At 41.9% G+C, this 27076-nt stretch overlaps 1 protein-coding gene across 12 annotated transcripts in view; it reads right to left on the bottom strand.

Moving 5' to 3' along the window:
- Positions 1 to 27076, bottom strand: part of WNK1 (WNK lysine deficient protein kinase 1) — a 128848-nt gene that overhangs the window by 87466 nt on the left and 14306 nt on the right. For all 12 annotated transcript variants that reach the window (XR_007244852.1, XR_007244853.1, XM_048501104.1 and 9 more), the window contains exon 2: positions 1937 to 2109. Coding sequence is in view for 10 of the 12 variants with exons in the window: in XM_048501104.1 (XP_048357061.1) it covers positions 1937 to 2109 (173 nt within the window). In the remaining 2 variants the exon portion in view is untranslated. The remainder of the gene's footprint in view (positions 1 to 1936; positions 2110 to 27076) is intronic.

A 27076-nucleotide genomic window follows, 5' to 3' on the forward strand; every position in this document is an offset into this window, starting at 1 on the left:
ACCATTGTAGGATCATGTAATAGCGACATCCAATCTAGACACCGACCCCCGAGCACCTGTCATGGATGGCGACTTGGGGGGCACCCCTATGAATTTTCCATGGAAACCCTGGAAAGCAAACAGGCTTTTTTTAAGCTACGGATTGCATCCTTCAGCTGCAGCAAATTTATTAAGTGATATCTTGCACTTTTGGAATGTAATTGGATATTATCAGGTCATTCAAAGGACGATTGGTTCTTTATTTCTCTCTCCAGATTTTTCTCAACATGAACAGGATGCCTCTGAAAAGCAGCCACACAAACTTTAGAAGAAAAGGACATTGGAAGGGACAGGACGATGCACCAGAACATGTCTTGTCGAAGGAGGTAGCTGTGCCATTCTCACAATCTGTACAGGTGTAGCCAGACAAGGTCAAGCAATCCATGGGAACATTATGTATCTAATCATCAGTCAGGTAAAGGCAAGTTTAAACCTTACCCAAGGATCCTGGTTGAGCTCTTCTGATTAATGTTTCAGTAGCTTAGTGGTTGCTACAAGACTTCATAGCTGTCACTCACTACCCAACAAAAACCTCTTTTCATTCAAAGCTGATGTTCTGCAATTCCTTCCCTCCCCTGTTCCACCCACAGAAAGCAACAGTCAAGTACAACAGTGTTCTCAACAGTAAGAATATGAAAGCAGTGCATACAAGTAAGGTCTGATTTTATGTAGAAAGGTTAACAGGCACGGGGGGTAGTTGAGGAAAATTAGCAGTAATTATAATGCAACTGTTATAGAAAGTAAGTTATTACAAATGCATTTAGGAGAATGTCAGAGAATCACATTTGATGTGAATTATTAGTGATTCTCTAGGACTTTTACTCTACGTACACTTGACTGAACAACGTCCACCTTCCTTTGCTCCTGAAGTTTGGTAAGATGGTTTTTGCATTTGAACTGAAGCCCACCTCATGCATCTAGCACATGCTCTTTTAACCTCTTTTCAGTTGTTCAGACAGCAAAAAAAATAGTTTGGAATTCTGATAGATGCATGGGGGTTTTTTTGTTTGTTTGCTTGGGATTTTTTGCATGGGTTTGCATACCCTGGATTTATGTTGATTTGGCCACATTGGGTTACTTGGGAAGGCAAGAGGAAATATTGTTCTGATCTTATCCTCAACCTGGCAAATTATATGCTGTATAGACTTCTCAGATGAAAACAAGAATCATGGTTATCCAGCAGATGTTGCATTTGAGGGAGCAAAACAATCCAATATTCCTCCATAAGACAGAGAAGCATTTCGGGGATGGGGCGGTATAAAAGTCCAAACAATAAATAAATAAATAAATAAATAAATTATCAGATCTCACCAAAGGTTTCGACTATATCCCATTTCCGTAATTTATAGATCCCATCATTAGTAGAATTCAAAGATTCTCCCTCACTAAACTCTTCCACACACAAACTGCTTACAATTAAGAGGTTCTAGTTCCAACTAGAATTTAAGTATTTGGACCTCCAACACCTTGATTGTGATGTATAGATATATTCAGATTCAAAATAAAGGGAAGTGGTCAATGCTTTCCTGACCACTAGAGGACACCCTTGCTGCTTATTTTCCACAGTTCAGCCCACAACGATGGCAAGTTGCAGCTGCAGGCTCAATTGCAGTCTGGAATGTCAAGCATTTGCTGTACTCAAGGCATGATATAGCTTGCCAGACTCAGCTCTCAAAGGCGCTTATATTCCTCTTTCACAGTGGAGTATTGGCTATAGTTTCAGGAGTTTCATAAATGTAAGATGCCAAAAGAGAACACAAGAGCCATGAGCTTCTTTCTCACTGAGGGCCTTCTAAGCAGTTATTCCACAACAGTGACTATGTGAATAGAATACTAGCATTTTTAATATTTTCACTTACATGTTCATCATTATCAAAACTATCAAAACTATACTCACGTTTTCAGAGTGCCAGATGTCATAAGCTCTGTAACCAGAACAATACACTTCTTTCCCTTCACTGTTGATTCCCAAGAATCATAGAACCGTACAATGTTCGGATGCTGAAGCCCTTTCAGCATTTCGGCCTCCTCCTTAAACCGCTGCCGTTCTGATTTGGAAAGCTTCCGATCCTAAAACAGCAAGGGGGGGGGGGGGGGGCGGGGTAAGTATCAAGAATTAACAGGCAGCAAGTAAAAAACCTGAAGATGCTGACTCTTTTAGAGCAGAATTAGATGCAGACTATTACTACCCTGCCTTTCTATCCACTTTCTAGTAATAGGTAACGTGATCCATGCACTGAAGTGTTATGTTGCAGCCTTTCCTGCACTCACTTCTGAAAGCCAATGTTACTTAGCCACGTTAAGCCTGATATTAGAAAAATAGGGGAAAAGAGATACCAGAATGGTAAAAACTACTTGCTTCTCATAATACAAGCCCTGCCCTTAAGAATCAAGTGTGCCCAGAATTAAGAGGAGAGTGTTTCAGTTCACCCCAATTTCTCCCTTTCAGATAGAGATGATTCATTTCTGAACTCTTATTACAAACCTCTTATAAAATAATAAATGTGTCATTCAACAAGGTTTATCTTCAAATGAACATGCAAAAATCAGGCAGGATTTTTCAAAATTGCTCACGATACTAGTAGCTTAGCTTCCTCATGTTAACTGTCAATAGTTGAAACTACAGTTCATTCTTAAGATTCTTGAGGCATTATGACAAAAAGCTCCCAATTTCCATATGCTCAAAACAACATGATTAAAATCAACAGCTGGACTTTGTTTAAATGTCACTTAAACTTTATAGCTCAATAAATTAACCATGACTAGCTTCTACTTATGAGATATGAGACAGTAAAGACAGGAGAAGGCAGAGAGGAAAGCCATTCCCCTCACTCCAGATCAGGGGTAGGGAACCTTTAACACTCAAAGAGCCATTTGGACCTGTTTTCCACGGGAAAAGAAAACACTTGGAGCCGCAAATAATTTTTGACATTTAAAATAAAGATAACACTATATATATAGGGGTTTTTTTTACCTTTTACTCCGCTCATTCTGAGAAGCGCATGATGTGCCCGCCCTGCTGCCTGCAGGGTGGGCAAGGATGAAGCTGGCGGCTCAGCCTTGCCGGCCGCCAGGAAAGCACCCGCCCCACTCCAACGGGGCGGGCGAGAGGGGAAGCCCGTGGCGCGGCCCAGCCGACCGTGGGCAGTTGGTGCGCCCGCCCTGCTGCCTGCAGGGTGGGCAAGGATAGGGCCGGCGGCTCGGCTCGTGGAGCCACAGTGCAAGGGCAGAAGAGCCGCATGTGGCTCTCGAGCCGCAGGTTCCCTACCCCTGCTCCAGATACACAAGTGCTGTATAAGGTTCAACCAAGGTGGAAAGACAATGTTACATGGTATTTCAAAAAGTTATAATTATATATTTAATAGTCATGTTTAGGGTGGCAAACAGAGGACATACAGTAGCCATGTGACTGTTAGTTGGCTGCAACTAGAAATGTTGCTCTCCACAAGATGAGAACTGGAGCACCATTGCTCTGCAACCTGCGGCTCTCCAGATGTTCATGGACTACAAATCCCATCAGCCCCTGCCAGCATGGCCAATTGGGATTTGTAGTCCATGAACATCTGGAGAGCCACAGGTTGCAGACCCCTGCTCTGGACAGTTCCTTTATATAATGTACCTTATATTCCCTTTCAATGTTCAGCATGATTCCTTTGGACAGTTAATACAACTGTTTCCCAAGGAATACAGAAATGTTTACATTACAACTAAAGACCAAGAATCATAAGACATGCCACAAATATAACTAATGCAGAATGAGGCCAAGTAACTTGTCAAGAGCCCAAAGTAGGTGGTTCGTGTAATTAAATAATGATTCAATTTTTTAAGACATGAGGAAGACATGAGGAATATCTGAACCCAACCTTTGTTTTGTTTTCCTTTTTCATAAGAAATTCTTGTCAATGATAAACATGTGATAAATCCAAAATCTTAAAAGTGCTATATCTATGACCTATCTTAACAAATAAGTTTTGCTAAAGAAACAAGCCCCAGTCTAACAGGAATACTTGCATTTCCTCCTTGTCTTACACATACTTTAATGGGCTCGGGTACTGGAACATCAAACCCTGGCATCTCCAAGTAAGAACATCAGGCAACAAATAGTGAGAAAGTAATCCACCTGAGACCCTGGACAGCTACTGCCAGTCAGAGTGCTGGTAATGCTGACGCTGATCAACCAACGGCCGCACTCAATGTAAGGCACCTTTATGTGTTCCAAGTAGTAAAAAATTAAGCTCACACAGCACTAACCTTGACAACCTTTGACTATTTCTATATTTCTAAATTAAATGGAACTAAAAATGCCCAGGGCTGTACTACAGGAGCACAGAAATACAGAGTGTATTAGTACCTACAGAAGCCAACTACTTGAGAATCTTAGCATTAATTTAAATGGGTGGGGCGGGATATTCATCAAGGCCTATGCCTGCCAAAATCTCAGGCCAAAGATGCAGCTGTGTAAAAATTTAACAAAGCACTGAATATGGGGAATTTCAGCACTTATTCAAAGGAATAAGAGCAAATAATTTATATGCTTTAAGAATTCATTCCCTCTTAATAGAGGTATGTGCTATTATAGAAAAAAAAACGGGCTTGTTTAAGTGGTCCACCATGAGTTCTTCAAAACAGGATACCTTTCTGTAAACTCTTTTCAATCTAAAAAAGCAGTCAAGCAGCCCAATTGGAAGGGGGGGATGGTTGAATCCCCTCTGGAGGCAGCACAGGTTTATGCCAGTGGATTGCTCTCCCTGGGGCACTTATGTCAGCAAAGGGGCAAATCCGCTGGCTCCCAGCTACTGTGGCTCCCTCAACACCCAGCCACAACACCCGGTCTAATGCTGGTACTCCCATGCTGTCCCAAGCTACACCGGCGTTCCAGGGGCACCCTGGGGACAAGGCCAAACCTACTGTGTCAGTTGAGCTGCCAGCGGAGATACACTGCAATTTTCGCAGCATATTTCTATTTCCCATTATGGAAGAATTCTTGGCTTTTTTCTCTTTTGTCTTTTGCCTATCCCTGCACCATGGGACAGCCCTCGGAGGAGGGGTGTGTGTGCTGAAGTAGCACTGTCCCCACCCACTGGACAGCTCTGGACTGAGCTGTTATTCTCAAAAATTGGGATAATGTAATAATCTGTGGCTTCAAATCACCCGCACTCAGTTTTCCCTAATTCAGGGCGTCTGTGTTATCACACCATTAAGACACATGTTGTCTTTGTTATTGCCAGGCCATTGACACTGTACTTCAGAACTAATCCCTTCTTTTGTTAACAGTTAATGTGTTTTCCTATTATTGCTCAGCCATGCTAATTTTTAAATCCACTGTATTCACCAGTGAAATTTTCAACTCTTCTAGAAAGCCAACTGCACTGTCAAACTGACAAACACAGACTATTTCTATGATGAAGAAGAAGAAGCTTACAAGCACCTTTCCCTTCCTCTCCCCGCAACAGACACCTTGTGAGGTAGGTGAGGCTGAGAGAGTTTTGAGAGAACTGTGACTAGCCCAAGGTCACCCAGCAGGAATGTAGGAGTGTGGAACACATCTGATTCACCAGATAAGCCTCTACCACTCAGGTGGAGGAGTGGGGAATCAAACCCGGTTGTCCCGATTAGAATCCACCTGCTCTTAACCACTATACCACGCTGGCTCCTTCTGTATGAGAGCAACCTACTCTGATGTTTTCCTGGGCCCCTTAAGTCACCTTACCTATACTTACAAATGGAGCAGGCTTCTGCTACTATTATCTTAATGGCTGGGCCAGTGTGGCATTTTGGCTAGTGTCATACTGGAATCTGGGAGATCCAAGTACTCTCTCTGCCATGGAAGCTTGCTGGCTGATCTTGGGCCTATCACACTCTCTCAGCTTAACCTACCTTATTGGGTTGGTGCAAGGATAAAATGGATAAGATAAAAACAATGTAAACAGAGTATAAATGAAATAAGTATACAAACAAGCCACTTCCTACTATCAATTCTCTAAGGGGCTTATACATTTACACTTCATTTAAAAACTATACTCCAAAAGTCAAAAAGCAGCTTATTCCAGAAAGAAAACTGCTTAAACTTAAAAAAAAAATGGAGGAACATATATGATTATTACTAACCATTTTAACCAGGGGGGTCCAACTCTGGTGCGTCAGATGTTCATGGACTACAATCCCCATCAGAGCATGCTGGCATGGCCAATTGGCTGTGCCAGCAGGGGTTGATGGGAATTGTAGTCCATGAAATCTGTTGTGCCAGAGTTGGACACACCTGATTTAAACATTCAATTGGAACTAGACTGTTCTATCTCCCCTGGAAAGTCTACAAATAAAGGTTCTAGTACAGAAAATGGTCTACTATGAGATAATATCACTGCAGAGAGTGGTGACACTCAGAGCAAGGTCTCTCCAGATGGTCTTAACACATGTGTGTACTAAGCTGCCTTTGAGAGGAGAGCTAATACATTTTAATGCATGGGGCAATGCACATCCTTGCACAATTCAGTATAGTATCACACTACATTTTTGTAAGAGGAGTATTTTATAAAGACAGAAATTTGAAAGAATCACAGAAATTCAGGATTACACAGCAATTGAACCCTACAGAATTTTATTTAATTCTGTTCAGAACACCAACCAAGTAGTAAAGAGTTGAAGAATGGCAAGTATTTAAGTAAGTGCTAATGTTTAAAGGGTCTGGCATGGATAGTAAGACAAAAATATGCTTTATCCTGTCCATTTAAAACAATGGATTCTCACATGAACTACTAATAACTTCACTTGACAGTTTGCTGCCTGTTTGGTTTTGGAATCTAAACAATCAGATGTTTAGCACTTGTGCACAGTGCCATAAATTCAAGGGAGTGGTAGTTGCCTAGGAGAAAACTCTGGCTTCTGTGAAACTGATAACAGCACAATAAAATGGGTCTTCCAAAGCTACTGAACAGAGTCCAAAAGGATATACATATTTCCTTTTTTATTACTGAAAATTTCAATGCACTTCATTTTATGAAATATTTTCAATGCAAATAGTGCTTACATTTTTATTGTTTTAAAATTTACTGTATACATCTGCATGAAGCAAAAAATGCATGTCAAACACTGCATTCATTGAGCCTCAAGCTAACTATCTTATATGAATATTTGATGAAGTCACTGCTCTACCTTCATGTGTGTTCGATTTTCCATTTACAAAGCTAACTATAGGAAGCTGCTCTAGGAAAACACCTTCCTCAAATATAGCCTTAAGTAATATTTATAATTACTAACACTACTATGCCTGCCTAGTTTTCCTACCCTATGACAAACAGGAATGTGCAGTATGTAATGATCCAACAATGAATCACAAACCTCTAGGTCAAAGTGTTTCTTCTAAACCCAGATTTAAGTTTACAGTTCTGGTTCATTAATGCTGTCTTTTCCCAATTTCACAGAAATAGTTCTCTTTGAATGTAAACTGGTTTACATATAGGACAAAAACATGTTCAACAAAGACCCAAGTTATTTACTGGTCGCGTTCAGTCTGTCTGCTACACATGCAGTCAATATTAGATTCCAGAACAGACCTTTTCAGTAAAATTAAGATACTGGATTCACAGATACAAAATCACTCATGTTTAGGTAAGTAGGCACCCCACTGGGGATGAGTCAGAATATAAATGAAATAAATAACTAAATAATACTGTCTGCATTCCTGCCTTAATTTTTGCAAACTGCAGAAAGAGAGAAAGGATAGCTGGTGTTGTTCTAAGGCCCAGAATAGTTGGGGCTAAACTCCAAGATAGCTGTCTGCAGGTCTAGACCTACAATGCTCTTAAAGGTTCAGCACAGTAAATTCCTGTCTTTAAGGACAAATACAAAGAGGAAAATCTTCCTTGCCTGGAGAGAGCTTTTGTGGAAGACAGAACATATTGTCACAGATTCTGGCTTCAGTTTGTGACCACACTTGATTTCTGCCATTATGGCAGACTTTTTCAACTGAATACACTACAGGCAGAAGTTACAACTGCTCGTGTTATCAACAGGGTTGCAGCTTTTAAGACACTGTCATAAGACTGAACAGTTTTTATCTTTCATTTTTCATTTTCTGAAATGATAATAGCTCTTACCAATATCTTCAGCTAGAACCTTAACTGAGATTATGTAAAAAGTGTTCAGAGTTGATGATGTCAAGATCCCTTCCAATATGTTGAATTCTAGCAAACATTCAGAATGGTGCTTCTCTTTTGGCCTAGCGAAGGAAGTTATAGTTAAGTGATGGTACTTGTCAGCTGCCTCCTTGCCTGTTGAAAGTATGCAAATGATTTTCTGCCACTTCGCATATTTGCCTAATACCGTATAAACTCATGTATAAGCCGACTCGTGTATAAGCCGAGGCACCTAATTTTACTATCAAAAACTGGGAAAACGTACTGACTCACATATAAGCTGAAGGCGGGAAGCCGGGAGGCAGAGGGAGCTCCTTATTTGGGCAGTGACTCCCCCTGATGCCATTGCCCAAATAAGGAGCTCCCTCCACCTCCCCCTGGGTTTGAGGAAGCCCAGGCAACCAGGAGGTGGAGGGAGCTCCTTATTTGGGCAATGACATCGGGGAAGTCACTGCCCAAATAAGGAGCTCCCTCTGCCTCCCGGGTTTGAGGAAGCCCAGCCAGCCAGGGTTCCCCTTCACCCTCTGAGGAAGACAGCGGCTTGTGCAGCCACAGGGAGGTCGTCCCGGCCACGCCCCCAGCCTCGGCAGAGGCCTGAAGAGCCGGCTGGTAAGCAGTGACTCGTGTATAAGCAGAGGGGGCATTTTCAGCCTTAAAACAGGGCTGAAAAACTCGGCTTATACACGAGTATATATGGTAGTTTGTGTTCACATATCAAAAGCCAAGATGCGTGCATCTAGGAGTAGAACTACGTTGTGGTTAAAAAGTCACCTATAATCTCAAGTCTGCAACTGAATGGTGTCTGACTGGAGAAAATCTTATTTCTGGTATATTAAAGCCATACAGATTAACATGTCAGATGTAACATAGGATGTTGCAATCTATATTTTCTTACATTCCGCTGTTATGTAACATTTGTGTTTTTCAGACAGTGAGAGAGACTTGGCCGTGAAGACACTGAGGTAAGATCATTACAATTCCAGCAAGACCATAATGCATAATTTCTTCCCTTTAAAACACATGTGAAGTTTGGTAAATTTCATAATTTTAGAAACATGGTATCTTAAAATGCCCCTGCTCTTTGGGGTGATACACTAGGGTGGTGAGAACTGCAAGCACTAGGCCAGTGGTTTTCAACCTGTGGGTCAAGACCCCTTTGGGGGTCAACGACCCTTTCACAGGGGTCGCCTAAAGACTCTCTGCATCAGTGTTCTCCATCTGTAAAATGGATAAATGTTAGGGTTGGGGGTCACCACAACATGAAGAACTGTATTAAAGGGTCACGGCATTAGGAAGGTTGAGAACCACTGCACTAGGCTAATAGCTACAGAAATGGCGTGTGGGAACAATGTGCCTCCTCAGAAGTACTTTGGGTCACGGAGTCATCAAGAAGAGAAAAATGCCCAGACAGTCTTGGTGTGATATTTTTTTAAAAGCATTAATTGCACACTTCCTTGCTGCAACTTGGCTCTGCAAATGAATGCGTGGATCTGAACATGTTCAGAATGTCTTCATGCTCCCCAGCAAATAACCACTGTCAATTCAAATCCAACTTTACCTCCCAGAAAGCTGAGTTTATGGCTGAAGGACAGAAGAAGCATAACACTTGTTGAGGTTTAAACTTTAATATTTCTTATTACCAAAAAATACAACACCTTCATTGCTGAGGGAGCATAATATCAAGACAGTAGTGAGCCCTGTCATTCCTCTTCACAGAAAAAATAAGATGCTTGAAGAGGAGCCAAGGGTTATGTCCCCTCCAAATGCCAAGACTGCAAGGGGACGAACAGCACACTGTGGAATATGCAGAGTGCTTTTCTCTTAATAACCCAAAAACTACATATCTATCTGATTTGATCTGGAATGTGCCTTTAGTTAGGAAGGAGTGATTTGCCAGCAGGTACGACTCTGTAATCTCTTGTGGTGGTTATTAACACTGATTAATAGTAGCCTGCTCCATACTCACAGTTTTGTATCCTACTCAGCAATATTATGCTTCGCAAAATCTCCTGATACAAAAATACAGGTATTTGGGTTAAATTAATAATTGTGTAGACCTAAGATTGGCAGGGAGCCACCGCAGTGTAGTGACTAAGAGACGTGGACTGCAATCTGGAGAACCGGGTTCAATTCCTCCCTCCAGCTTGGGCCAGTCACGCTTTTAGTCCATGCAGAGGCAAGCAAAAACAAACCACCCACAAAGGTCTCTTGTCTTGAAAATCCTGCAGGGTCACCGTGAATCAGCTGTGACTTGACGGCACTTTTCACCACCAAGACTGGCAACTGATTCTGATTAGACTGATCCAACAAGATTATTCAGACACCTTGAGTCTGACAGAATATACGGATAACTGGGTTTTTTTTAAAAAAAGTATGATGGTAACAAAGTGAGGTGATTCAATTATATCAGCCTTTTAGACCATGACAACGTGCAGAGTTGGAATCCTGAGAAATAGTCTCCAAACTGTTCCCATTCAAGCCGCTGAAAAATAAAATGGCACAAAACCAAGGACAACGTGTGCCTTAACAAAGTCATGAGAAACAAACTTTTCATCGTTAGCCCACAGTTAAAAGAATGTATTTGCAGGTATCTTGCTCTCTGATTTCTGAATGTGCTTACATCATCTTGTCCATCCTTCCTGGTATACACTCTCTTCCTGGTGTTTTCCTCTATTATTATTAGTTACAAAATTTATATCTCACCTTTCTGTCCTGACAAGGGTCAATAACAAATTAAAACATACATAATAAATTATTTTTAAACCCATTAAATGAACCTCCTCTACACTCATTATTAAAGCAATTAATAACAGAGGTAAAATATACATAATGACATAACAATTTAAACATTGGTCCGGACAGAGGAATCACTGAGGGAACACCATATGAAATAAAAAGGGGACAGACAAAACTCCTTTGGGAGAGAGTTGCAGTACCTTTTGTCTCTGTCTGGTTGTAGTGTATATGTTGAAAAACTGAACACCATGTCATGCTTTCTATTAAAAAGGTTTTTCTGTATGATTATTTTTGCGTATCTTCATTTTGTGTTAAAGTTTTACATCCCTCTAATTCAGAATACACAGTCCCTCTAATTCAGAATACACAGCAAATCTGTGCTAGAACAATACTGCACAAATTCAAAAATAATCTTTAAGTCAGAATTGCTAGATTTCTACTAAAAAGTTTTTCTTTGTTTCAGCGATGTTCAATTTGATCATGTCTCTATCTTCTCAGAAGTTTCACCAGGTTTAATTGAGTTTATTCTCAAATATCTGTGCACAGGACATCAGCCTTCAGTGCATAAAGCTAGCTTATTCTGAGTCAGACTACTGTTCCAGCCAGCCCAGCATTGATTGCTCTGAGCAGCAGTGGGCCTCAGGGCCTCCTCAGATTACTCCATACCCAGCTAGTAGCTCTCCTTTAACCTGAAGATGCAAATGCTTGAGGACCTTCTTATGCAAAGCAAACTTGTCCAGGTGGATTGTACTAGCTGCCACCTTAATGAGCCAGGTTTAAATTGCCAATCAGCCATGGAAGCTTGCTAGGTGACCTTGAGGTAGCCTATTCTCTGTCTAACCCAATGATGGTGAACCTATGACACACGTGTTAAAGATGACACACCATGATGTTTAAGGTGACATGCCAGCATTCACCAACACTCGACAACTACTGATCTCCCTATTTGAGTCTGTCATTTTTGTAATTCTTTGATATAATACATAGCACCACACACGATGGAACTGTATTTTTAAAATAAATAAATATGTAAAGAATTTTGTACAAAGTGCGGGAGAGTGACATACCAGAAGAGTCAAGTTAGACATTTTCTGAATTTTTGACACACCAAGCCGAAAAGGTTCACCATCACTGGCCTAATCTTACCCATGAGGTTATTACGAAGATAAATCCAAGAGGAGAATGATGCAAGTTGCTTTGGGTCCCCACTGGAGAGAAAGGCAGGGAATAAATGAAGTTGAATAAACTAAATTCTCCAACTAAATCTCTTGCATGGACCTTTGAAAATAGAACAATTCAAAACCAAGGAACTTTTTAAAACCTGTGGGATTTTTTTTTGCAAAAGCTAGATTTTGCAACAATACACATTTAGGACAACATTCTTTGCATACTCAAATGTTGTTCCAAGAATCTGCAACACAGAAGATTCTGTGGTACACTTCCAGAAATTGTCAAACCCCTTGTGATACAAGATTACATCTGCAGAATAGACCCCCCCCCCCCCCCCAAGAATCAGACTTTATCAAGTAGCCTGCAAAGGCACATTTATAGATGAAAACATGTTTTTTTAAGGAGTGATACATTTTCACATCAATGTAAAATTCAGTTGGTACTTGTGGTTTAACAACCACTGTTTCCAAAAAGATATGCTGCCAAATTGCTAAACTATGAAAAAGATCAGAACTCTAGCAGCTTCCAGATGAGGTGATGTCTGATTATTTTGGTTTGAATAGTTGAAACTCAGAATAATTCAGAGAGTGCTGCCTCTTGTTATGGTGATCTCCAAGATCCATTCAAGAAAGCAACTAAATAAAATATCTTCTGCATGTGTTTTGCATAGCAAAGGTATGAAGAAGCATTTGTGGCAGTTTAGAATCATGATGTAACGTGTTGGGTAATTCGGCCCTAATATTAAATATAAAAACAAAAAATCGTATCAGCAAAGATACAACTAAAAGGAAGCAAGCTGAGCAAACAAGTATCTCATTTTCGCAGCCCTGAACTTCTTCCTCCTCAACTTCACTGGGTGTCCTCAAGGTTAATATGATGGATCTCATGGATGGATGAAGAAGAAAAAGCTCCCTCTAGCCTACAGTTGCACTGCAGTTGAGAGCATTCCGCCATAGCTCTGTATATTATAGTATTACAATATTGATCATTTTATTTTCAGTCCCTTTCCTAATAATCCCCAGTATTATATTCCCCTTTGTCACTGCGGCCATACACCATTTTAGTTTAGGAAGGCAAATCCCTTCCGTGTCTCCCGGAGGGGGCACTTACCTGCTGGTCCTGGAAGTCGGCACAGAGCTCCCCTGCCACTGCTAAATCTGGGCTCCATGTGGGGCTCAGAGTCAGTGGGTGGCGTAGACTGACACTTCCCCACCTCACAGCTCCATATGGGGCTTGGGGGAAGGTCTGTACCAATGGAAGACAGCACTGGAGTCCAGGTAAGTGAGGGGAAATGGGGAGGGGGAAATTGGGGGGGATTACATTCAGATTTGGGTCTAACTGACCTGTTTTCTTTTCCTTAAAAAATTCAGGTATTCCCAATAAAATTCAGGACAATTAGACCAAAATCTGAATTTTGCCAAAAAAATTGCCCAACCCTAGTTTTAATATTCTTGACAATTGTCCTGAACCAAAAGGAAAGGCAGGGCATAAATGTTTTTAAAATAATAAAGCTATACTCTTTTCCACCAAAAGATTAATGTGTGGACAGTAATGGTGCGGCAGAAGATAAAGTTGCACGCTTCTGCTGCAGAAAATAGTCCTGAATTACTATGAGCATTTTAACTCATTTGTAACCGCAGCATTTCTCAAAACCATTATTCTGTGCAATATTACACATGGTACTTTGATAAAAGAGCATTTGTAATACATCGAATGACTGTTAGCAAACTAGCCTTTTCAAAACAGCATCACACGTTTCCTCTGCAAAAATGGCTGATGGAGCAGGAGCAGGCATTTGAACTCTGCCTCCCTGAAAACCAGTGTAATCACTACCCCCAACAATGTAAAAGCCCACCACCAAACCTCTCCCAAGGAACCCATCCTAATCAAGAAGCTAAAATTCAGCAAGGAAAGCACCAGCCTCTCCTCCCACCCCAAAAGGTGGACCCTGATATCCCCCACCCTGCACTTCCACACCCCAAGAAAAACAAAGCCTCTCCTTCTGCTCCACCAACCCCAAAGAAGCCCCCTTCCAAGAAGCCCTTGCAAGCCCAGCCCTCAGAAGACTCAGTCGAGGGGCCCTTTCAGCACTGCCTACAGGGCCCAGTGATTGTGCTGATAGGCTTCCAGAACCCATTCTGCTCGGAGCTTCAAGACAAAGCCCTGGAGAGGCGGGCCAGATACCAGCTGGACTAGACCCCCAACAGCAACCGTTTCAACTGTGCCTTTGCCAACACACCAAAATATAGCCAGGTGAAAGGACTTGGGAGCACTATTGTGTGCATGGAGTGGATGCTGGACTGCTACTGCACATGTCAGTGCCTGTCCTGCAAGAACTACCCGATGGACAGCCTTGAATCATCCAGCAGTGAGCAAGAGGAAGACAGTGAAGAAGAGACTCCTGCCATACACAACCAACCTCCTCCTCATTAGCAGAGAGCCAACCTCCCCAGCTCCAACCACAAACCCAAGATCTCTGCACAGCCAGCTCAGAGGAAAGGGACCTCTGGAGAGGCAAATGAGGAGTCCAGTACGTCATAAAACAGCAGGATCTACAACTCGTGGGTGCCAGAGACTGACACTGAAGCTTTCGGCAACAACAGGGAGTCCACAGGAGTTTGAGACAATGGGGAAGAGGGGTCTGGTAACACAGACAATAAGCTGAGAAGAACACAAGAGGAGGACTGCAAAAAGCAGAAGGGAGGGGCAAGGGCCTGATCCAGAGGACAACCCGTACAGTAGCTCTACAGATGTGGATGTGGATAAGCATCAACCTATCCTCAAGCTGCCAGACTTGTTTGGGGGCAAGAATTTCTTCCTCTAGACTATGGCAAATTCCGTTCTCTTGAACCATTACATCATGGCTTTTGAAGAGGAGGTGGAAGACTACAAAAAAAGAGAGAGTAAACTTCATGATCACAGTTCAGGAATGGGATGACACATTTGAGGATGCTCTGAATGAGAATGCCAACTTCTACTTTAATATTTTAATGGAAAAGCATATAGTTCCATTGCGGCTCATGGAGGAATGACAAAGGAAGACAGTTTAACAGAGCTTCTAAAACTATGAAAGGTCAGAACAGTCTTCACATCCTAGGGCTGCCCATTCCACAATGCAGGTACAATCACAGAGAAAATCACACATTCATACATAAACATTAACACAAGTCAGTTTGATAGTGTATTATGAGAAGACACAGATAGGTTCACAGCTATTACATATAGCCTGAAAAGATATACCAAACTACAGAAAAGATCTCTGCTCTGGTAGATAGTTAAAGCCTTGCTTGCACTCAACCTGAACTTCCTCATATAGAAAATCTAGGTTATATGATCATCATCTGTCTTAGCATTCTGTGAGCTAATTCAAAAAGCTAATTTTCAAAGTAAAGTACTTAAATGATGAAGGCTTAACACACTGATCATCTGAACAGCCTTAGCATCTGTTGCAAAAATACTTTTTTCTAAAACAGCTAAAGAGCAGGACAAAAGAGACCCTGCTATGCCCCCACTTAAAAAAAACACAAAAGTCTATCACTACAGAACAGATACCGGCTTGTACAACATCTACCAGCCACCAAGCAGACTACAGGATGTAGTATGGAAACAATCGCCAGACTGTTCCAATGTAAATAACCCCACTGCACAGCTCAACTATAATGGAGAAACTACATTAGAATTGAATATCTGAGATGTGGTATTTGCAATCCTCCACTTCCACTTTTCTTAGTATAGAAAAAATCACACCATGGATAATATTATATTGTTCTTTTCAAGTGTACAAAACTGTTCTGTGTCATTTCAGAAATCATTATAATAGGGTTAAATGTAAAGGGACAGCTGTTTGCCTTAATCCTCCTAGTGAATTTGTGACTACAGTGAGATTTGAATCAGGGACCTTGTAGCTTACTATACTCACCACCTTAGCAAATACATTGTCTCTGCCACAGTAAATACTGCGTTCAGCCAGGATTCCAAGAATTTTATATTTCCTTCCCCCATATGGCAATCTTTTAGATTTATACCTGCTATGCTTCTGAGAGAAAGCCTTTTAACCCACAATGTGTACATTTTATCTTTGATGCCAACTCTGTCACTTTCACAAGTCACTCCATTTGAAGTCACACATGACTTGGTACAAGGTACATGAAACGTGACTAATGAAATACCCTGCTCTTTTTTCCTTCTCTTTTTTTTTTGCACCAATGGAAAGCAAAATAGGGAGTTGGGCAACAGTGCAGAAGCTTACATTACCTACTTCCACACTGCCCGGATGTTTTGCAATAAACTTTACTATTTTAACAAGTTTGAACTACAGCTGAAGTTGACCTACTTCAAGGGATTGCAAAAGCTTTCAGAAAGAATTTTATCTGCATTTTATACAGAGGACTCATTAATGTGCAGCTTACTACTGATCGGAAAGATTAGAGATGAGAAGAATGATCATTACAGAACAATCGGAGAATACACTACCACAAATAAAGTACTTTTGTTGGATCTGATTATGTCACTCACAGCAGTGCTCTGCAAAAACATTCCAAATAAGCATTTCTACCTAACTTTAACACCATTAACACTTACCCATCATCTGCTAGCATTATGAACCAATTTCTATATAATATCAAGTGGATCCTGCCGCCCCTTTCCTCTGGTTTTTAAGAGAATTGATAGTAGGTGCCATATTTTATGTTGATCTTAATAATGCTGCAATTTAATGGGGTGGGGTTTATTTTATTAGAGCCTATATTAATTGATATTTAACAGATTTTAGTTTGACATATGTGCTCTATTCTATATGTTGTTCACCGCCTTGAGCCCTCCGGGGGAGGGCGGTATATAAACCTAACCAATAAATTAAAAAATAACCAATATATTGCAAGGAAGAGAGCCAACAACTCATATTGGTGTTCTACTGTAGTTCATTGTGGACTATATAACAATGCAAGTTTCCTACCCTTGCCTCTGGCAGGTAAAAATAAAAATATTCCCCACCAGCATTATACTAAGACATAATTCATCAGTTAAAGTCATAAATCCAACAAATGTTAAAATAATGGGGAAATCTGAGACCTTTCTGATTTTAGATAAGAGTATTTTACTGTTCTTGAAATGAACTTATAGACAATAGTAAAAAGTAATGTCTTAACATTTACATTTATTAGCAAAAACAGTTTTAACCATTCTTAGATAATAGTGAAGGATATGTTACCAGTTGTTTGAAGTGCAATTTCTGATCACTTCAGTATTCATTAGCAAAATTCCTTACCACACACATGAAACTGCCTCTGAGAACCATTCAGCCTGATTTATGGCCCTGCTTGTTCTCCCATTAAAGGCAGTTTTCAGTGGAGTTACCTGGCACTTAACTTTTTATGGTACTTTTCATTTCACATTATGTTTAACAGTGCATGCAGCACAAAATGAATTAACATAGCCAACAGCAATTTCTAGGCTTCCCGCTCATTTTCTCCAACAATATTTTACTGATCTCAGAAGTTAGAAGTTACATTTGTTCACATAAAACCAAACTGACTTTTTTCTTTCTTGTAGCAGTGCACAAATTAAAATTCATTAAAATTGATATGGCTCTTTCCCAATTAATTTCTAAAATGGGAGGGGCTAGAACTCAATACTGCCTTTAAGTCATACCCTTTGGCCTGGGGACCATTCCTCCTGATATCAGACATTCAGGGAATGGCTGGGGTTTCTCAGTGGTAGTCAAAGTGCTAGGAACATAAGCAGGATCAGTATATTTCAGTACTGTACTTTGTGCCTCAGCCTTGGTTCAGGTTTAAATCACACACCCTTTTCCCCTTTTATGGTAGAATACTGCTTTATTAGGGGAAGCATTTTCCAAACTTTCAGAAAATGCTGGATTTCCTGTCCAGTTCTTCTCATCTATGATTAAAAATATTGTAACAGTAACATATTCTGTTCCAGGAGATTGAGAGAGATTCCTAGATCTGTTAACAGTAAGCCTTCTAGCTTGTTTGGGAGTTACATAATCAAAATCCCATGATAATGATTAAAATAGTAGGAAAAAAACTCAAAGCAGCGTTTCTGTCCCGAGGATTCTTCCAAGTGAAGGATTTACAGCATTCCAACACTAATCCTTCCTTCTCAAACATTTTGCTAGTAAAAAGACAACAGCATCAAGCAGCTGTGACTAACAAATGCCTCTAATTTGAATTAGAGTAACAGTCGCAGCCCTCTGGAAGTAACACTGCACGCTGTCAGTCTTTTAGACTTTGATTGCTCTCAGTAATATCACAGACATTTGATTTCCATGAGCAATATAATAATCATTACAACAGAATGCCAAAGCAAAAGGTGTTCTTAAAGACTGAGTAGGGCAAGGAGGACTGCGCTTAACAAGTCAGAGAGAAAAAGCCTGCATCCCAAGGCCACGGCGGGGCAGTCCAGTTGATTTTACAGGATGCAAAAAGACAGTCTACTAATTCAAATAATGTTGGCAACAAAGGAAAGTTGCCACCACCACAGAGACATTCTTGGCTTTATAAAATATTTGATAAATATTTGACTATGATCAAACAGGTGGACTGCTAAGAGCGTGCCCAACTTATGCCACCTTGGTTAATCATTTTGGCTTTAATGTTGCATATGCATTAACTATACAGTTTTGCGATACAACCTCATGAGATCTGATTATTTAACAGAAGTAACACCATATGCTCCATCATCCTTTGATAATGCATCATTTAAACTTGTAATTTAAACTTGTTAGACAAACTCTTCTGAAAAAAACTGTAGCTACTACTGCACATTCCTGAGTTTTCAACAACAGAGCTTCTAGGTAAGAATTTAATTGTGTAATATTCACCTGATAAAGAAGCTTCCATTATGACACGACCCAATGCAATTCTGCAGTGATAGTGGGCCGTCCATTTAGTGTAGTTTTAGCAGCCCAGGTTCTTGCACTTACTTCTGAAACTACTACATAACATAGGTACACAAATGGATCAGTTTATACCTACCAACTTTTAAAAACTTTTTAAAATTGAGAATGAAGAAATAAGATTACTTTGGAAAATCTCATGCACATATTAGTCAAACATTATCAATCTGCAGCCAAATTAATATTGAAATTTCATGTTGCTTGGCTTCCACTACTACCTTAATGTGATCATGCTAGATCTACAATGACAATGATGCACTAACAGAAATTTTTGTAGTCATTCAGGTCTTGAGTACTATCTTACATCAGGATACATGAGACCCTCTAGTAACTGCTGGTGTCAGCAGCCCTTCCTTTATTATATCTTCTGTTGCTGCTGTTATCTGAAGAAAACATAGTCTCCAAAAGAATTGTCCATTGGATACTAATTGTGAAGGGTCCTTCTCCTGGTAGGCTAAGAGGACATCTTGCTTGGGTTATTCCTCATCCCATTGTCAGGGAGGCAGGAAATAATTTTCTGTCACTTCCTGTCCTGAGGCTCAGCAGCCATCTTCCCTCAGTATTTTTCCTGCCTCAGCAGGGAGAGCAGCTACTCACATAGGCTTCTAGAGTGAAGTGTTCTTATTCTGTGTTTTTTGTATGGTTTGTTGTTTTCATCAGTGCCTGTTTCTTTCTGTTCCCTTCCCTTGTGTAGTTTAGTCTGAGTGAGGGAGGGGAGTTGTGCTTATTTTTTGGTGGATGTGGGCCGCGATTCTTCCCACCTAATTTTTCACTCCAAGATGGTGGCTCATTCCTTCTCCCCCTATATAGAGGCCTTTGCTAGATCCTTGGCTGAGGGGACCCGAGCTGCCAAGTTAAGAGACTCCTAGGAGGCTGTCTTCGAGTGGGTGCACATGCCTGCCAGAAGTCAAAGCAAGCCTCTGGCTCTATACAGGCTCCGCACTCCAAGAAATGGCACCACTCGGATGGCATTGAGCCTTGGCCTCTGGTTGGCGGAAGCACCAGCCCCCCACATAGGGTTGCAGAGTGCTCTGGACAGCCCCCCCCCCCTGCTGAGGAGAGCGGGCCAGGCCCACGCAGGGCACAAGCGACCTATATAGGGCCGCGGAGCGCAGGGAAGAGTGCAGTATTCCACCTTAAGGAGCCAGCATCCCATATAGGGTCACGGACGGCTCTGGACAGCCCCTGTCCCCCGCTGATGAGGCGAGTGGGTCAGGCCTCCATGAGAACTTAATATTTTACCTAGATGTAGCTTATTGCACTTCTTCTTACTAAGCCCTAGTCCAGAAGTTGCACAATGAATTCATTTTATCTACTGGTCAGAACCAAACAATATATTCCCACTTGTGCAAAAAAAAATGCACATACTCATGTATGTCCCATACTTATTTTGAGGTGGCCTGCAAGTGCAATAAGTGTAGAAAGAAGCTGAGGATAAAGATACCAACAATTAAAAATCTAGTGCTTTTTATCACTGAAGATCAGTAGCCAGTCAAACATGCAAATAAGAAGTGCCAAATTTAGCTGAATACATCCTTAGCAACTTTCAGAGTGTTAACCAATTAATAACACTATGCAAGCTCAAAAACCAGAATACACAGTGTTCACCATATGTAAGCAACATGAAGCTTTTCCTCTAAAAGAAGCCCTACGCAGCATATTTCACAGCTAACACAGAACCACAAAAATAAAAATTAAGAAACAAGCATGCCACAGGAAGTTTCAAGATAAGTACAAAACCTGACTGAATTTATTCTGTTAAAATTAGGAGGTTTCTTAATAGGGTAGCAAAGAACAAGCACCAGCTGGGCACCAATACCTGTAATACAAACATTAATATGCCATGGATCTACTCTGGAGTGATTCGGATCCAAATAAAGTGTAGCCAAGCATGTCAGCTCAATATAAGTTCATCTTAAATTCATGCATCTTCAGGTCTATAACAGTGATATATGTAAGTTACACCACTTATCTCCTAATGCAACAAACTTGAAGCAGAGAAGGCATCTCAAAGTTGGACTTAAAGGTAAAATGAACAAAAACCAGTGGGTAGTGTAGATGGCTGGGGAAGGCAATGACAAATCACCCCGTAAACAAAGTTTGCGTAATTAACATCATGATGGGATGTCACCTCATAGGTCAGTAATGACCTGGTACTTACCTGTACCTTTGAAACAGTATTCAAATAAAGAAAAACAGATCGTAAGGTAAAGGTGTTTTAAATGTTTCAATACAAAACTGTTTGGATGAATTAACAATTTAACCTGAATCCGACAAACAACCCACAGAAACTACTAGCAGGTACAGATTATACAAGTAAGTGTAAATGCTTAAATCTTTAAAAACAACAACAAAATAGGATGCAGAATTAATAGTAATGTTTATGCATTATATTTTCTGGGACATCAGTCGTAGTAAGGATACAATAAGCAACGTCCCATTCTGGTGAAAATATGTTAATGGGAGGATCATGATCTGTGTGCTGGAAAATTTAGCAAGGCAAGACAACCACACAAGAAACACTCTAATGCCGCAAAGGGAGTGAAACCTGACCAGGCAAAGCAATATGTAAAAATAACTTATTGTAAGTGTATTTATTTAAAATGGTCAAGTATCAAGGCAGTCCCGTTAGACCAGCTACTTTAACAGTACCTGAAAGATTAACAAGATTTCATGTAAAATGCAGCTCACCCCTACCCCTACCCCACCCCCCCAAAAAACCCTGCCCCAGCATGATTATTTTTAATTAAAGTGAAATCCTGGGTGCCTTCTTCTAAAGATGGCACTTGTGAAAAACAACTGGAAACTAATTCATACGCATGTCAGTAAAGCTATACATGCAACTGGTATTTTAGACTGGTTTTGTGAAATGTTGATTACAAATCTTCTTATTACCCAAATCTCATTCCCCTTCACTGAGTCTTTCAATAACCACTGTATTCAACAGATTATGTAAACTGGGCTTGCAATCTTGGAATGGAGGAACAAAGATGAACTTGAAAGTTGATAGTCTCTTGGAACCTGTTTAGTTTCTGCCATCAAGTCATAACTGACTTATGGCAAACATACTTTGCCATTGCCTCCCTTCATGTTACACCGCTACTATTCCTTGTCCAAATACTTGCTGAAAATGTGTGACTGGCTCAAAGTCACCCAGAAAATTTCCATGGCAAAGTGAGGATTCAAACCTGGGTTTCCCTAATTCTAGTCCCACACTTTAAACACTACACCACACTGGCTTTGAATATATTTAAATTATCAACAGCAGAAAGTATCTTAAAAATATTTCACAGAAACTATGGTTTGCAGCTAACCCATGCAGTTCCAAAGTTCTCCTGTTCCCCAGGAACAAAATTTCAGGAGATTCAGTGGACTGCAACAAAAGGAGAAAACACTGGGTACTCATTTTACTGACCTCAGAAGGATGGAAGGCTAAGTTAACCTTGAGCTGGCTACCTGAAACTGACTTCTGTTGGGATCCAACTCAAGTTGCGAACAGAGCTTTGACTGCAGTTCTGCAGATTACCACTCTGCGCCCCGGGGCTCCTGTATAAAGGTTACAGATGGATAAACATGTCTAGATTAAGGGATAAATCATCTTGTATGACCTAGAATAGTAGCACAGGAAAAGAACTGGGAACAAACAGAAGTTTATGATGGGGCCTCCGTTTCTCAAGACCTTTGACACCAACAGCTGTTAGTTTCTAATTCTGCTTTGAGTTGAAAGGCAAAAAGTAAAAAATAAGTTATGGCAAACAACAGTCACCATAAGTCACCCAGGAGAACTAAGCCAAAAAGGTAATACACTATTGCTGGTCCTATGAAGAATGCCTACAAAGAACCCAAAATGCTGCAAAAAATATTCTACGCATACTTCCCTTGACCCAGATAATGCTCAGAACCAGATCATAAAACACAGAAGGTCTATAACCAGTGTTCATGTTGACAGTTTCCTTGACTTTCCTAAAAATCTGGTATTGACTGAAGTAAAGGACCAAAAGAACAAGTAAAAAGCCTACTCTGTGGTCTAAAAGGCTAACAAGGCTGCTATACATGCACTGATGGTAAGTGAACTATAGGCTGGAATCCCAGTAAGTTTGTTGGTTACTTATCTACAGTCTTAAACAACCCAAATATTAAGAGCAAATGACCTATATCAAGATCCAGATGTAGCAATCTCACTGGCCTCATAGTAACTGATTGGGATAAATAAGACAAAAGCAGCTGGATGTTGTGTCACACAACCTATTTTAAAGTCCAGAAACTAGCATAACTTGTTAAGTCCTTGATTCAAACTTTACGTCGCCAAGAATGGACCATTGGATACTTACCATGAATGACCCATTGGACACTTACCGTGAAAGGGTCTTCTGATGACTGGATGCAGGCCATCTTGTTGGGATTTGGCTCTGTCCTCCGTCAAGGAGGCAGGGAAGATACTTCGGAACATCCTATTGGTTGCTAGTGCCCGCCTTCCCCAGTATCTGAACAGCCGAGGAACTAAACATATCTCAGAAGGATAGAAGGAACCTTCTAAACATGCAACGGTAGAAAAAGAAGGGACCAACAACCACATAACAAAAACAGATAACAATTTCAAGAAAACTTAACACCGAACCAAAGTATCTAAACTGTAAAGGCTTTGAACTATGGAATAAGACAAAGGTAATCTCGGAACACTTTGTCGGAGGAGAATGCTATCAGGGAGGGCCAAGATGGTCTACATCCAGTCATCAGAAGACCCCTTCACGGTAAGTGTCCAATGGGTCGTTCTAATGACTGGAGTAGGCCATCTTGTCGGGAACTCCCCAAGCAGTGAACTCCCAAGGGCGGGAAGCATTAGTCTCCGATAACGTGTTCCAGAATCCTTCTGCCGAAGGACGCCTGGACCGCTGCTATGGACGACAGTCTATAATGACAAACAAAAGAGGATGGCAAAGCCCAAGTGGCTACCCTACAGATTTCCTCAAATGGAACCAGATTTACCAAAGCTGCATTAGCAGCTGTACTACGTGTGGAATGTGCGGTTAGACCCGAAGGAACTGATACCCCCTTGTGCGCCTCCGCAATACATGTCCTAATATTGGAATTGATGGATCTTACAGACATGGCTTCTCCTAACCTAGGTGGAGAAATGTTGATAAACAGGGACGCTGACTTCCTAATCTGTTCTGTACAGATGAGGAAAGCCTTAAGGGTCCTCCTCACATCTAGATGGTGCCAGAGTTACTCTCTTGGGTGTGACAGGTTTGGACAAAAATTAGGGAGAACTACCTCCTGTTGTAGATGGAACCTAGAAGCTACTTTGGGCCTGAATGACGGATCTAGCCTCACCACCACCTTTTCTGGAAAAAACAGGCAGAAGTTTGGGTTGACTGAAAGAGCCCTGATCTCTGAAACCCGTCTGGCCGAAGTGATGGCCACCAAAAATAGCAGCTTCATTCGCAGCCAACGCAAGTGGATGGTTTGAACAGGTTCAAACGGCGAACGTGTTACAGCATCTAGAACCACATGAAGACGCCAAGATGGAAAACAATTGACTGTTGTAGGTTGAGACTGCTGTACTCCTTTCAGAAAGCTGAGAACATCAGGATGTCTTGAGAGGGGGGACCCGTCTAGCTCCAGAAAAACCGATGCCAGAGCCGCCAACTGTCAGAGGAGAGTCACGCTACGCAGACCTTGATGGAAACCCTGATGTAGGAACTCCAATACCATGGGCACAGAGGGAGATTTCGGGTCGCGAGATTTTCTCCTGCACCACCTGACGAAGGCCTTCCAAGTAGAATCATATATTCTGATGGTGGATGGTCGGCGGGCCACCAGGATGGTGTCAATAACAATTTTAGGCTAGCCTTTTATCTTCAGACTTCGCCTCTCAAAAGCCATGTGGTTAGTCTGAACCATCCTGGATCTGGATGTAGCAAAGGTCCCTGTGACAGAAGGTCTGGAGAAACTGGAAGGTGAAATGGAGGGCTGACTGCCAGTTCCTGAATTACTGAGAACCATGCTCTCCTGGGCCAGAAGGGTGCTACCAAGATGATTGATCTCTTTTCCCGCTGAACTCAATGGAGAAGCCTGGTCAACACTGGGAACAGCAGAAACGCATAAAGCAGACCCTCCGGCCACACTGACAACAGGGCATCTGATGATATGGCCCTCGGGTGGTAGAATCTGGAGACGAAGCTGGGGATCTGGGCGTTGAGGTGAGACACAAAAAGATCTACTACTGGAGTTCCGAATTTGTTCGTGATTAACTGAAACACCTCTGACTTCAGTTTCCATTCCACTTCTGAAACCATCGTTCTGCTCAGCCAGTCCGCCTCCAGATTGAGGCATCCCCTTATATGCTCGGCCCGAAGAGAGGCCAGTGAAGTCTCCACCCATCTCAGAATCTTGAAGGCTTCCTTGTGCAGCCTGGATGACCTGGAACTCCCTGGTGGTTGAGATAACACCTCGCCAAGATATTATCCGTATGAACCACCACGTGGGCTTGGAGGAGATGGTTTCTGAAATGCTTGAGCACCAGGAAAATAGCCCTGATTTCCAAGACACTGATGGGCAACTGAGCTAGATACTGGCTCCACTTCCCTTGGGCGAAGTGATTTTCCAGTTTTGCTTCCCAGCCCTCCAGACTTGCATCTGTGAATAGGTGGCAAGGATTGGGAACGATGAAGACCTTTCCCTGACATAAGTTGTGGTGTGACGTCCTCCACTTCAGACTCTGTCGTATTGAAGGTGGGAGTAGGATTTGAGTATTCCTCTTCTCGATAATTTGATGAGCTCTGGGTCAAAGGAGCAATTATAGTGGTTTGGTATGAGCCCTCCCCCACTGTATCATGTCCATAGTGGACAGAAACAGTCCCAGGAGACTTGCCAACTGAAGAAAGGAGGAGGACTTCTGTGCCAGAATGCGGCACGTAGCTTCCCGGATCTTGGATATTTTGAGGTCGGGGACAAACAGCGTGCCTGAAGAGGTGTCAATAAGGGCCCCCAGATGCTCCATCCTCTGTGTCGGAATGAGAGAACTCTTCTCTTCGTTTATAAGGAATCCATGGGCCGTCAAAACTTCCCGGACCTGTAAGATGTCCTGAGTTGCTTTTCTCCTTGACCTGGACCAGACGAGGATGTCGTCCAAGTAGGGGTGCAGGTGTATCCCCCTTCCTCTGAGGAGAGCAACCGGAGCGACCAGAGTCTTGGTGAAGACCCAGGGAGCCGTTGACAGCCCGAATGGGAGAGCCGCAAACTGAAAATGGTGATGTCCCAGGGCGAAACATAGGAAACGTTGGTGATTTGGGTTGATTGGAACATGGAGATAGCCCTCCGTGAGATCCAGTGATGTGAGAAAATAGCCTGTCTGGATGGAGGCCACCGTGGACCTGAGGGTCTCCATGCGGAAGTGGAATCTCCTCATGAAATGGTTGATGTGTCTGAGGTTGAGGATGGGTTGGACCTCCGTTCTTTTTTGGTACTGCAAAAAAAATTGGAGTATATGCCCTTGAAGCGTTGTTCTTTTGGGACTGGCACTATCGAATGAACGTCCAGGAGGTGTTTTACTGCTATTAGAAGATTGTTCCTTTTTGTCAGACTGTGGCTTATGGGCGATGGGACCAAGTGATCTCTTGGCAGCTGTCTGAATTCTAAGGAGTAACCTAGAAAAATAATCTCCCGCACCCAGGAGTCCACATGCAGGCCTACCCATTGGTGGCTGAAATGAGATAAGCGCCCGCCAACTGGAATCTTGTCCCAGTCATGCCTTGGTGGAAGCGTTGGGTTTGAAGGGCTTGGTGGACTTGCCCTGCCCTCTGAAGTCTGACCTTCCGCGAAAGGAACTCTGAAGTTTCCAACCTTGCTTCCTGGAATCTCTGTTGTTGCGAAAGGAGGAGCGAAAGGAACGAAAAGCAGGTTTTGCCACATATCTAACCTTGTCAGGTCGAACAGATGTAGGTAGAGTACTCCTATTGTCCTTAGTTTGAACCAGAATGCGGTCCAACTCCGCTCCGAATAGAATGCCAGCCTGGAAATCGAAACTAGTGACAACTGACTTGGACTGGGTGTCGGCCATCCATGGCGTAAGCCATTA

The sequence above is a fragment of the Sphaerodactylus townsendi genome, linkage group LG06, assembly GCF_021028975.2.
Source record: "Sphaerodactylus townsendi isolate TG3544 linkage group LG06, MPM_Stown_v2.3, whole genome shotgun sequence".
Lineage (NCBI taxonomy): Eukaryota > Metazoa > Chordata > Lepidosauria > Squamata > Sphaerodactylidae > Sphaerodactylus > Sphaerodactylus townsendi.